This window comes from Chiloscyllium plagiosum, chromosome 3, assembly GCF_004010195.1.
Source record: "Chiloscyllium plagiosum isolate BGI_BamShark_2017 chromosome 3, ASM401019v2, whole genome shotgun sequence".
Lineage (NCBI taxonomy): Eukaryota > Metazoa > Chordata > Chondrichthyes > Orectolobiformes > Hemiscylliidae > Chiloscyllium > Chiloscyllium plagiosum.
This window is the reverse complement of record NC_057712.1, coordinates 40949549-40963426: the sequence shown is the minus strand read 5'-3', so window position 1 is coordinate 40963426 and position 13878 is coordinate 40949549. Positions and strand designations below refer to the sequence as shown.

At 40.5% G+C, this 13878-nt stretch overlaps 1 protein-coding gene across 2 annotated transcripts in view; it reads right to left on the bottom strand.

Annotated features, from left to right (window-relative positions):
• Positions 1-13878, bottom strand: part of galnt2 (UDP-N-acetyl-alpha-D-galactosamine:polypeptide N-acetylgalactosaminyltransferase 2) — a 118702-nt gene that overhangs the window by 52302 nt on the left and 52522 nt on the right. For both annotated transcript variants that reach the window (XR_006309879.1, XM_043680988.1), the window contains exons 4-7: positions 10735-10833; positions 3246-3313; positions 3099-3164; positions 2891-3012 (exon numbers count right to left, since the gene is read on the bottom strand). Coding sequence is in view for 1 of the 2 variants with exons in the window: in XM_043680988.1 (XP_043536923.1) it covers positions 2891-3012; positions 3099-3164; positions 3246-3313; positions 10735-10833 (355 nt within the window). In the remaining variant the exon portion in view is untranslated. The remainder of the gene's footprint in view (positions 1-2890; positions 3013-3098; positions 3165-3245; positions 3314-10734; positions 10834-13878) is intronic.

Below are 13878 nucleotides of genomic sequence, written 5' to 3'. Positions count from 1 at the left end.
CAAATAACACCAACAGCAGACACACAGAAGACATTTCACAGTCATGGAAGCAACAGTGATCCAGAAAATTCAAGGGTCAGGGAAGTTTTCCCTGCAGATGGATGAATCTACAGACATCGAAGGTTGTGCACAGCTGATCACAGTTTTTCAGCTTGGTAAGGAAGACTGCTTTGAAAGAGCAATAGTTATTCTATAAGGACTGTCTTCAGCAAACAAGTGGGGAGAAATATTCAGGCTGACCAATGAGAATTTGAAAATAAAATGGCAGAACTGCATAAGTCAAGAATGTAAAAGGCTGTGTGTCCAAAGTACAACGTGAAAACTCAGATGTTCAAATTACTCTTTTTACATAAGGAAGTTCTCATATTATGTAGTTAAATCCACCCTAAATGAGGCTATAAAAGTTGCCAACTTCATCAAATCCAAACCAGTTAAATCACACCCTTTTCTATTCAGTGTGAAGAAGAAGGAGCTGAACATCAGTCTTTCTCCTTTCTTTGGGGCGGCACGGTGGCTCAGCGGTTAGCACTGCTGTCTCACAGTGCCAGGGACCTGGATTCAATTCCAGCCTCAGACGACTGTCTGTGTGGAATTTGCATATTCTCCTCGTGTCTGCATGGGTTTCCTCTAGGTGCTCCGGTTTCCTCCCACAGCCTAAAAATGTGCAGGTTAGGTCAACTGGCCATGCTAAACTGCCCATAGGGATGTGTAGGTTAGATGCATTAGTCAGGGGCACACATAGGATAAGGGAATGGGTCTGGGTGGGTTACTCTTTGGAAGGTTGGTATGGACTTGTTGAGCCGAAGAGCCTGTTTCCACACTGTAGGGATTCTAATTCTAATTCTTCCTATTGACATTCATTAGCCCTCAAGATGTTCTGCCAAGAATTTAAGAACTGATTAGTGAATTGAAACAATTCATGCACAGTGAGTCCCAGAATGTTAATATGTTACAAGATTGGCTGGAAAAACTAGTGTCCTTAGCTGATGTGTTTGAGCACCTGAATGAGCTGAATCAAAAGTTGCAAGGATACAGACAAGCCAAATGGGTTCAAATGAAAACTAAGTGTGGAGAGAAGAGGTTCCTTGCAGTTCACGTCAAATGTTCAACTGAGCTTCTACTCAAACTAAGATGGAAGTTTCCTCTCACTTTGAGTCTGCTTCCACATAAGCTCAAGCGTTATTTCAGATCATCTGGGACAGAGCAGTTTAATTTAATTTAATGAAAATACATTTGGAGTATGTTCAGAAAAATTAACTGTGTGTTTGAAGGGTAAGAGAAGAATTCCTGGATCTCCGCAGTGATTGCAATCTTGAGATCAAACTCAAAGAGATTCCACTGGATGCATTCTGGCTACAAATGAGAAATGAATATCCCTTGATACCAAATCAAGTGATAATCCTTCTGATGCCATTTTCAACCAGCTACATTTATAAACTTAGTTCCTCTTCCCTGCCACATCTCAAAAACCAGAAGAGATTGTGTTTACACATGTGTGGATCAGGACCTTTAGTCTTATCACCATTAAAGCAAAGTTATGTTCATTGCAAACAAGCTCACATTTGCAGTGAAATTCTAGTCAAAATAAGTCAAATATTTCTCATTAAAATTGTGGTCTATTTATGTTTCAGTTAGAAATAACTATCATTCCTTGCAACGCTAGTGCTGATTATTTTAAAAACATTTGGTGTGCCATAAAAAGCTTGACAATACTCCCTAGGACCTTACCATTAAGTGTATAAGTCTTGCTAAGATTTGCTTTCCCAAAATGAAGCACCTCGCATTTATCTGAATTAAACTCCATCTGCCATTTCTCAGCCCATTGGTCCATCTGGTCAAGATCCTATTGTAATCTGAGGTAACCCTTTTCGCTGTCCACTACACCGCCGCTGAACAAAGAGACCTTGGAGTGCAGGTTCATAGCTCCTTGAAAGTGGAGTCACAGGTAGATAGGATAGTGAAGAAGGCGTTTGGTATGCTTTCCTTTGTTGGTCAGAGTATTGAGTACAGGAGTTGGGAGATCATGTTGCGGCTGTACAGGACATTGGTTAGGCCACTGTTGGAATATTGCGTGCAATTCTGGTCTTCTTCCTATCAGAAAGATGTTGTGAAACTTGAAAGGGTTCAGAAAAGATTTACAAGGATGTTGCCAGGGTTGGAGGATTTAAGCTATAGGGAGAGGCTGAACAGGCTGGGGCTGTTTTCCCTGGAGCGTCGGAGGCTGAGTGGTGACCTTATAGAGGTTTACAAAATTATGAGAGGCATGGATAGGGTAAATAAGCAAAGCCTTTTCCTTGGGGTCGGGGAGTCCAGAACTAGAGGGCATAGGTTTAGGGTGAGAGGGGAAAGATATAAAAGAGACCTAAGGGGCAACTTTTTTGAGCTGCCAGAGGAAGTGGTGGAGACTGGTACAACTGCAACATTTAAGAGGCATTTGGATGAGTATATTAATAGGAAGGGTTTGGAGGGATACGGGCCAGGTGCTGGCAGTGGGACTAGATTGTGTTGGGATATCTGGTCGGCTGGACGGTATGGACCGAAGGGTCTGTTTCCATGCTGTACATCTCTATGACTCTAAGTCAAAGGTGTGCCTCAAGGTTTGGGATTCACTAGGCCAGAAGACCTTACTTTGTCATTTACCTGAAACATTTATAATGTTACAACCATTCTCCAATCCAAGTAACACTCATTAACCATTAGTTTCATTTTGTTATTGCTGTATTTCTCTCCTAACAGACACCTGAACCTTTACAAGAAAATTTCTGTGCCTTATTAAACAATTCTTAAAACTCAATACACACCAATTCAACTAAACTGCAAACTCAAATAAAAGTTCTGAGTTAACAGTTAACTACCACTGATAAGTTTGGAACAGAACCTATTTTCTTACCTCAACCACCCTCTCCAGGAGGGGTTCTAGCCAGTGTTCATTGCATTCGCAATGGCTGTCAAGAAATGTAAGGATGTTTGCTTGTGCTGCATCAGCTCCCCTGACACGTGAACGCATTAGCCCTACACAGTTTAAGAAAGATCACTGTTACGTTTCTTTTGAAGATAAATTTAAACACAGAAACAGCAAAATATTTCCCTTGACTAACCTTCCCGTCTGTTATTTCGAAGAATTCGGACCTTCTCAATCTTTGATAATAAAGTGCCATCTTCAGCTGCAAGTGGAAGTTCAATTTTTTTTTACAAAGATAATTTATGAGACTGAGCTACAGAGAGGTAAAGCAATTCCTACTTACGGTTGTCACTGTAATCATCAACCAAAATTATTTCTTTGATCAGGTGTGGCGGACTTTTTCTAAGCACACTGTTCAAAACGAAAAATCACAATTATTGAAAATTGACAATAATTTGAAAGTAAATGTAAAAACGATAATGAACCATTTTCAATGGTAATTACTGCTGATATATTAGAGTGTGGAATTTGTGAAAGATCCTAATTCAGTTTGTTGCCGTCAATTTATAGGATTTGATTTTTAGTGGCGACTTGACACATGGAGACAGTTTGTGAAGAAGGAAAACTCAGAGGAATCTTTCAGTGTAAAATAGTTTTTACTGCATTTATTATTTTAAGAAAACACTGCATAGTGACAGAAGAACAGAAACAGGACTTTTCAGTTCCTTGAGCTCATCTATCATTCAATTAGGTTACAGTAGATCTCTGCATCAACCCCTCCTACTCAGCTTGGTTTTGTAACCTTAATACATTTACCAATGTAATGACACCCATACAAACCAATGACTTTTAAAAAAAATGTCTGAATTCCAGTGACCAACTGAAAAGGTCACAATAGTTTAGATTTAAAGGTTTTTGTGCAATAAAAATATTAGAAACACACTAACACTATTTTTGAAGACAACTTATACTTTAAATTGCAGAAATGACCACCATGTGACTTTTAGCATGATCAATAATCCCATCTCATTTTATACTTTATTCCTTAATTGGGTACTTTAATCTCTGGGAACTAGACCAATTAATCTCTGATCCTAATCACCTGTTTCCTTTTATATTTTCTAGTCTGGTAACTTCTGATCCCCAAATTAACTTTAATGATGGAGGTTACTCTAGAGAATCCTCTCTCTAGCCAAAGTTAAGTGAATCTTGCAGCCTTATTTAAATTCTCACTCTCTTCAATTTTACTGTGTTTTGCATGGTGAATATTAAAGACAGCTTTTACTCTGTTTCAGGGACACTGTTTCTCTGATGTCTCTGTTTCTCTGATGTCTCTCAGATTCTTGCAAATTAACCGGCAAGGTTTATAGAGAGTTTTAAGAAATCTATAATCCAATATTATATAGAAACAGAAAATAGGTATAGGCCATTTGGGCCTTCGAATCTACTCTGCCATTTAATATGATCATGGTTGATCATCCAATTCAGTACTCGTTTTCTGCTTTTTCCCCTTACCCTTTGATCCCTTCAGCACTAAGAACTATACCTCTTTTTAAAACATTCAATGTTTGGCCTCAACCGCTTCCTGTAGTAGAGAATTCCATGGGCTCACCACACTCTGGGTGAAGGAACTTCTCCTCATCCCAATCTTGAATGGCCTACCCCATATCTTTAAGTTGTGACCCATAAAATGGCTTTCTTAAGAGTTTTCATTGCTAAGACCCATCCTCATTGCATTGTGAATTACATTGTCTTATATGTAGATGGAATACCTGAATAGCTGTACCTAAGTCCAATCTATTTTGGGATTAAATTAGGTTTATAGCTTAGCTGTTCATAAACATGACATTCTGAACATTTCCTTATGAGATTTGGACACTAGCAGACTACCCATAATTATCACTGATGCTCTTGCTACTGTCTGTAAGTGTGAATATCCTGCACCCTCTTCTCAGTAAGAGGATTGAGCCCTCTTTAAAAACTTAGCCAATCAAACTTGAGTTGAACAGAATTCAGAGTAGGCTACACGACTAGCTTCTGTCCTCCATTCCATGCCAAATTGAAGAGAGATATTTCCAAAACATAATGTTATTAAATTTCTATCTGTAACTTTTAATGAAAAAATAAGGGAAAGTGGATTTTCTTCTTTTGATTCATAGAATAGGAACACTGCTGTCAAGGTCAGCATTTATTGCCCATCACTAATTTCCCTTGACAAGTCATTGGTGAGCTGCCTTCTTAAACAGTTGCTGACCACGTTGTGCAGGTACAACTCCAGTTAGGTGCTGTTTGGGAATTCTGGGAATATTTAAAAGGACCACAAATGTGTCATGTGTTAGTGATTTCTGATCAGCTGAGGAGAGGCAGATATAAAGTAGTGAGTGAGTCAAGGCTGTTCTGGGGATTATCCTGACCCCATAAATGGAACAAAGGGAGTCTGGGCACCAGATATAGAAAAATCATTTGCAGGGGAGTAGGTATTAAGCATCCAGACATTGTCAAGGCAAAACAGCAAGGAGCAAGGCTGTCAATTACATAAATGTTGCAGCCAGCAATGGAAGCATGACAGATTTTGACAAAGAGGGACCAAACTAATTATAGGAAAATGGGAAATCTTAGTAGCAGTAGAGGAAGACAAGCTGGAAGACAACAGAGGCCATACACTTTAACATAGGATTTACCAGTGCAGATGCTCCCTGTGGTTGACTGAAAACCCAGTGCCACAGGAGACTGCAACTCTGCAGGTATTTAGTCACAGACATCTGTGGCACCACTGGAGAAGCGCTGACATCCTGCCACACTAGTGACATGACCTGCTAAAAGCCATCATAGCCACCATGGATGCTTATTGAATTTTGCAAGAAACTGCACACCACTGCATTTTGCAGATCATGGATGCTCTCTTTGCCTGACTGTGACAATACATTCACTTCATAACAGGCATGGCCTCTTAGCGACAAAAGGCCCTGAGTTTTGCCATCTACATGAGACTCCATGGGAAGGGAATTATTGACTGCAACTAAATAAAGGCCACTAAAGGACCTTTCAAACCTATCCAGTGGAAGTGCTTTGACTCCTACAACATTCAAATGGTGTGTGATCATAGTAGATTCCAGCCAGTGTGCCCTTGCTTCCCTAGTTGTTGCCACTACTCCTTCATCCATTGCTTCAGATCTTCAATCCACCCCCATGGATGGATTGCGAGGGACAGGGAATGGCTACCAGCAAATCCTATTAGAGCCCCAGAGAGAGGCAATAAAACCAATGCCACCTGCTCAGTAGGACAACTATTGAGCAGGTCATCAGGATTTTGAAGATGTAATCACTATCAGATGGCAGCCACCAGTACCCGCCTGCTATGAACTTGAATACAGAATCACAGAATTATTAGAACACCAGAGGCTGCCATTTGACATGCCATGTCTTGCTGGCTCTCTGCGACAGCAACTCACCTAGTCCTACTTACCTACAATTTCTCTTCAGTCCTGTAGATTTTTTCCCCAGATAATTATCATATTATCTTTTGAAAGGCCACAATTGAATATGTCTCTACCACAATCTCAGGCAGTACATTCCAGATTCTAAACATCAGTTGCCAATGGAAACAGGTTCTCCACATCTCTGCAGTTCAGATACTGCATCATTTTTAGGGCTGTTGTGACACAGTGATAATGGAACTACTTTTGGACCAGGAGCCAAGGATTCAAGTTTCACCTGCTTTTGGGCTGTGGGGGCTCTTGTGGTGCAGTGGTAGAGTCCCTACTTCTAAGCCAGAAGACCTGGGATCAAGTGCACATGTTCCAGAGGTGTGCGCAATACCTCTGAAGAAGTTGATTAGAAAATCCTTCTTCTCTCATAATTTCCTTTGGCTCAAGGCTCTTCTGGCATGTGGTTGTGTCCCACCTACATGCCAGGAAAGATGAATTCAAGTCCCAACTGCTCCAGAAGTGTAGAATAACAGTTCTGAACAACTTGATTAGAAAAAATCTTGTATGATTTTGAGAAAGTCCACAAATCTCCTCTCAACCTTTTCTTGTCCACGTAACTGAGTTGCTTTAATTCTCTTATGGGCCATGAGTGTCACTGGCTAGCCAGCATTTATTGCCCTTCCTTAGTTGCACTTGAGAATGTAGTGGTGAGCTGCCTTCTTGAACTGCTGTAGATAGGCTCAATGCCATTGTGAAGGGAATTCCAGAATTTTGATCCAGCAACAGTGAAGGAACGACTAAATATTTCTTAGTCAGGATGGCGAGTGGCTTGGAGAAGGAACTTGCAGGTGTTCCCAACGTCCTTCATTCAGCTTCCTCAGCCCCAGAGCCACTCTTGTGAACTTTTTCTGTATCCTCTCTCGTGCCTTCATATCCTTCATGAAGTTAATCTCCAGAATTGGACACATTCAACCAGCTGAGGCTAAGCCAATGCTTCATAAAAGGTATAGCATAACTCTGTACTTTATCACCCAATTTATAAAACCGAGGGTCTCAAGTACTTTATTAACCTTTATTATGCTCATTGTGAAAGTCTGTGACATGCCCTCCACCAAAATGTGTGCACGGAGGCTGAGAGGGGTCTGGAAATAGGACAGCTTTCCTGGGAGAAGTCAGAATAATTGGTAAAAAAGTGGGAAGGTAAGGTGGAGGGAGGCAACATTGATCAGAGTGGCCTCCTTCTGCCTGTCCTCTGGGATAAGTATTTCCCTGATCTCCCTCACAACCTCCAGCATTAGATCTAGGTTGAAGACAATGAAGCAAAAGGCAACTATGCCCTAGGTGTTGGGCCTTTGACTATCTTGTGACATCTTGCTTCCCTCTCGTGCTGTGGAAGGTTTTGGTACGATCAGCAAATGTCCCCCTTCGAACAAACAGCAGTTATAGCGATGGCTTCTAGATTCTCGAAGCAAGTCCCATGCTTCATAAGACCCAACTCTGTTCCAACCAGTACTAATTCTAAGTGAGCAGAAAACCCAATTAAGCTTCCTCTAGTGAAAATCTTAATTTTATTCCGTTTCCCACTGGTTTCTGACCCCAAAACAAATCCAGCTCTTGTTTCCTGGTTTCTTGGCAAAACTTCAGCCTAGATTTTTTTTTTCTAAATTTGTTCAATTAATTGCATATAAATTCCGCAATTGCTATTAGTGTAATTTGAATTCTTGCCTCTGCAACATTAGAACAGGCTTTTGGATTAGTAGTACTGTAAGGTTGCCATATTGCTCCAAGTCTTGTTTGCAACTAACTGTAAAGCTCTTCCAAAGAACCTACAAACACACAGTGTCAATCCACCTGTCTTGTACGATTCTATGATATGCAAGTAGTTGAACAAGTAGATGTCAGCACTGTACAGCAACAACCAATCACAAATGTCATGCTGCAACTGAATCCAGTTCATTTTTATATTCGCACAGTGAATATTTTCCCAGAACTAAGTGAACTCAGTCAAGTTCCTATGATGCATTACAAAAGCCAGAATGAAGACAATTCTTGCAAGCCTCAATCAATCTTTAACAATGTTTACATTGAAATGGCGGCTTTTAAGCTAGGACCCCAAGAGGATTGTGACAGGGGCTCAAAATTACAAAGTGCTGTTCATTTATCACCAGATCCAGAACAAATTACACATTGTCCCTACTTAAAGTGGCTCTGTTTTATGTTAGTTTCTTTCAACATTGTTCAGCTAATGGAGCCTGCGTTCCTGCTTAAAGTCACAAGATTTGCTTTTAAAGTATTTTGTGCTGGCCTGCTTCAGGCTGCATAGCACAGTCAGCAACATTTGGAGCTGCCTACGCCACTCCCTAATCCACCCTATTGCTCCCCTACATACAAGACACAAAGAGTTTAGAAGAATACCTGGTGCCTGACACATCATCCTACCCATGACTCTAAACGAAATGAATCAGGTTACAGAAATATGGAGTGCACACTCTGCCGATCAGAACATGCTCCTCTAAATCCCAAATACTTTGATAAAGGTAGGTAGCTCTTGATGATTTAGAGTCACCCAAGAATGGACAGAGATATTACAGTAGTATTTTAAACTGCAGTCTACCAGATTAGATCATACAGGCTCACATTAAACCCAGCTACATATCACCAACCTACACTGGTTTCTGGTTCACTAATGTCGGATTTAAAATTCTAATCCTGTTTAAAAATCTTCCAAGCCTTCAGCTCCTCTAACCTTTTGAAGTCTCTGTGCTTCTCTAATTTTGTCTTCTTGTGATATCCGGGTAACTTGATTGCAGAGGTTAATAGGTAATAGCTACTCCAAACACCCCCATTAATTTGAACCCTAGTTTTCTAACAAAACACATCTTGGATTTCACTTGTACCACCACAGGAAGCTGCCTTCAGCCACTCAGCCCTAAGCATCAACTTTCATCTAAACTTTTACACCACTCCACTTAATTCTCCTCCTCAAGACACTCCTTAACACATTTTTCTTACACAAGTTTTGGTCAACTGTGAGAAAATTAACAATCACCTGGAAAATGTGTATTAATTTAGAAAACTCAATGATTTGTTAATGATAAATTCTGTTAAACTATTGCAATTTAGTTTCTCAATGGGATTAAAGTAAGTTTAACGAAATATTTGATGTGGTGTATATGGAATTCAAAAATGTATTTGGTAAGCGTTACTTAAGTTTTCAGAAAAATTGATGCTCATGCAGAAGAACTAAACCATGGATATGAATTTGGGTGAATTATTGGAAACAAAGTAATAGCAAATAGTCATTTTTCAGACTGCAGGACATCACATGGTGCGATCCCTTGGGATCAGTATTAAAACCATGGTTTTATTGGACTCACATATGCAAAGCACAATTTCAAAACATAGGAAAGCTAGCAGAATGGGGTACATGTAGTAGATAACATTTAATGGAATAAAGTGCAAACTGACACATTTGGTAGGAAGAACAGAAAAGCAATATAAAGTAAATTATACAATTGCAGAGTGTGTACAGGAATAGAAATATTGGAGGAATGGGACAGTAGGTATAAGTGCACTAATCAATTAAGGTGGCAGGATAGGTTGAGAAAGTAGTTTTTAAAGCATACATAAACCTGAAATTTGTAAGTAAATGCATGGATTACAAAAAGCAAGAACGTTTATAAAACTATGGTTTGCCCTCAACTGGAGTACTGCGCCAATTTTAGCACTACATTAAGGGAGGTTGCAAATACACTGGAGAGGGTGCTGAAGATTTACAAAGATGATTCTAAGGATGTGAGATTTCAATTATGCGAATAGACTAACAAAGATGAAGCTCTCATTAGAGCAGAGAAAATTGAGAGTAGAGAAAATTGAGAGTAGAGGTGTTCAAAATCATTCAGGATTGACAAAATAGAAAGGGAGAACTTTTCTTCCCCCTTAGAAGATGAATTTAGTACCAGCAGAAGATATCAATTTAATGTGAATGGCAAAAGAGCCAGAGGCAACATGAGGGCAATATTTTTCATTCAGTGAGTATTTGGAATTTGCGATGCACTGACTGAGAATATAGTACCGGCAGATTAAATTGTGGCTTTGAAATGGCAATTAGATACTTATCTGAAGAGACAAGATTTGCAGAGTTACCAGAAAAGACAGATGAATGGTACTTGCTAAATTGCTTTTGCAATCAGACAGTCAGGACATGTTGTGCTGATCCTACTGTGCAGTAAAACACTCTACGATTTTATAATAACACCAAACATGGTTTAACATCAAATTCTGGCTGAGAATAGTGCTGTGAAGAACCTTGGGAGGGTTTACTATTTTAAGGGAGCTGTATAAATGTGAGTTTCTGTGAAAAATATAAAGTAATTGAGTATAGCATTTTGCAACTGCTTTTACCTGACAATGGTACGAAGCAATGCTGATCTTGCTTCATTGTGAAAGGTGATAACCACGCTGGTTGCTATTAAGTCAGTGTTCCACTGCTTCCGCCTGCACCTGTCAGTAAAAACACAGCCAATTTAGCACATGATACATCTTCCTACAATTTCAATTATCGAATTAATATTTTTTTTTTTAAAAGTTCAGTCTGAAACATTACAACAGTACAAGGTTCATCAATTAATCCTGCAATAATAAAAGATGGCCAATGTTTAAGCCAGAATGATGTCAGAGAAAGTACCAGCAAGTGATAGACTGATGGGATAGGATAAAAATTTCCCCCTTAATTCCAGAGACTTGGAAGAACACTTAAAATCACTATGGAAGACTAAGATCATCGATCTACAAGGAATGTGGAATAGTGTTCTGAAATCACTTAAAGTTACTCCTGTACAATGTTTTACTGTATATGAAATGTTGACACATGCATTTAGTACACAAATTTGTCATTTTCTGGTTGCGATCAAGTGTGAAGCCCACTGCTAGGTGACATCTGAATGACACTGGTGGAAGCTTTTTTTAATAAAACGTGTGATGATGGCAGATTTGAAAGGCAACAGGGAAGCTGAGGAGAGGGAACCATTTATAATAGCAGCCAACACATTTGCCACGAGGGTAAACTGCAGGATTAGTAATTTAGTGGAAGTAATGGCAGTCTGGAAGTAATCGAATTGAATATCACAGATAACGATTAGCTTGGAAAGGGTACAATGGTTCTTGCAGCACAGTAGTTAGGTCCCTACATCTGAGCCAGGGGATCAGGGTTCAAGTCCCGCATCACTAAACAGGTTGATTAGAAAACATCTGGAAAGTGTGTGAAGAGGGAGAGAAGACAAACTGGAACAGAAAATGCAAATTTGATAGAAAACATAGCATTCTCACTAAATGACTATTGCGAAGAAACTCTGATCCTCAAATGAAAATACAATCTTCGAATGCCTCTTAGGCTCTTTAGCCTTCCATTTGAGCAGTCACTTTTGTTAGGAGAGGAACACACACATTGAGAGAAAATATAATACATCAGAAATTGTGTTGCTAGGAGTTATTTTTTGTTACTATTGGTTTATGCTATGCGAGCATTGTTGGCAAGGCCAGCAGTTGTTATCCACCCCTCGCTCTTCTCTGAGAAGGTGGTGGTGATCCAACTTCTTGACTGCTGCAGTTTATGTTGTTTAGGTATAACTGTAGTAGGAAGAGAGTTCTGAGCTTTTTGCCCAGCAACACAGTGAAGGCTCAGCAAGTTAGTTCCAAGTTAGGATGATATGTGACTTCAAGGGGAACTTGAAAGTGATGATGTTCCCATGCACTTGCTACCTTTGTTCTTCAGAGCACTAGAGGTCATAGTTTTGGAAGGTATTATGAAGGAGGCTTGCTGAGTTTCTGCCTTGCATCTTCTAGTTGGTACATAATGTTGCCAAGGTGCACTTAGGGTTGAGGAAAGTGGATGGGATGTCAACCGAGTGAGCTGCCTTATCTGGATGATGTTGAGCTTGAATGTTTTAGAACCACTCTCATCCAGTTAAGTGGAGATTATCTATCATTCTGATTTATTCCCTGTAGATGGTGACAGGCCTTCAGGAATCTGGGGGTTAAGTTACCCACTGAAGAATTCCCAACCCCTGACAAACCCTGTAGCAACAATTTGAATATGGCTGGTCCATCTCAGTCTTGCACAAAATTAATGTTAATGCTGGGGTTTGAGCAATGGTAACATCACTGAAACTCAAGGGGAAATGGTTAGATGCTCTCTTGTTGGAAATTATCCTTATACGACACTTTTATGGTCCAATTATTATGTTCCACTTACGAGTCCAAACCAGAATGCTGTCCTGCTCTTGCTGCATGCAAGCACAGTCAGCTTCCGTATCCAAGGAGCTACAGACACAGAAGGTTGTGGAATTAGTAAACATTCCCTCTTCTATGTATGATAGAGGGATGATCAGTGAAGTAGATGAAGATAACAATTCTTGGATACTACCCTGAGAAAGACCTACAGCAATTGTGATGATACTACAGAGGAACCTCGATTATCCGAATATTAGATTATCTGAAGAAGATCTCAAGGTCCTGATAGAAACATTACATCAAAGAGGTGTTTCCAACACTGATTACAATGATCAAAAATGAACTCGGCTTACTGAAATGCTGCCGAGAACATTGATGGGAGCCCAGGCACCGTCTCCAAATGACTGACCGCCTGCTCTCTCTACACACACTACCCCTGGAGTTCTACACAGGGGTGTTCCCGAAATCCCCCACCCCACCCCCCTTCCACCCCCTTGTCAAAAAGTTGCAGTAAAAAGTTGTGTGTGTGGCTGCGTGTGCATGCACTCACTATTTTGAGATTCACCCCCCTAAAAGGCAGCAGCAGTCTTGTTGGCGTCCAGTCCAGCTATGCCAGAGGGGACAGTTTGGATGGGTTGGGGGGGGTCAGAGGTCCAAAAATTGGTTGGGGCGGACAGTTTGGGAGGCGGGGGAAGCTCACACACACTGTGCTGCTGCCTAGTCTCCTGAATGAGGGGCGGACTTAGCAAGTGCTCGCTGTGTGAATCCCATTGAATTGATCGGAGGGGGTTGGGAGAGGTACAGCAATACTGCAGGTCCCTTAACACACAAGTGTGTGTCTGCTCAGAAGCAAGCCCAGAGAAAGAGAAGGAGCAAGGCAGGCAGAGTGAGGAAAAAGGAAACTTCAGAAAACTCCGAGCCCCAGAGGAGAGGCAGTGAATCAATTAACCAAATATTCAATTATCTGAACGAAATAGCGCCCTTCCATCTCGTTTGGATAATTTAGGTTCCTCTGTATAGCTTTAAGAGGTGTATTTGTCCTGTTTTTTTTTGAGAGGTTTTAAGGCAAAGATTTTGACCAGTCCATTAGAATCCAATAAAGTAAATAGCTTGTGAGGGCTTTGGCATTTTTATTAAAGTTGGAACAACAGAAGCAGCCTGAATGGGTCAGGTCAAGCTCACACAGAGCCAGGATTTCTAGTTTTAGCTTTCTGTAGCGGTTGCTGGGGTCTTAAAGCTAGGTTTGGAGGCTACAATATCTCTCTCTCTCACACACACACACACACACACACACACACACACACACAACACACACAC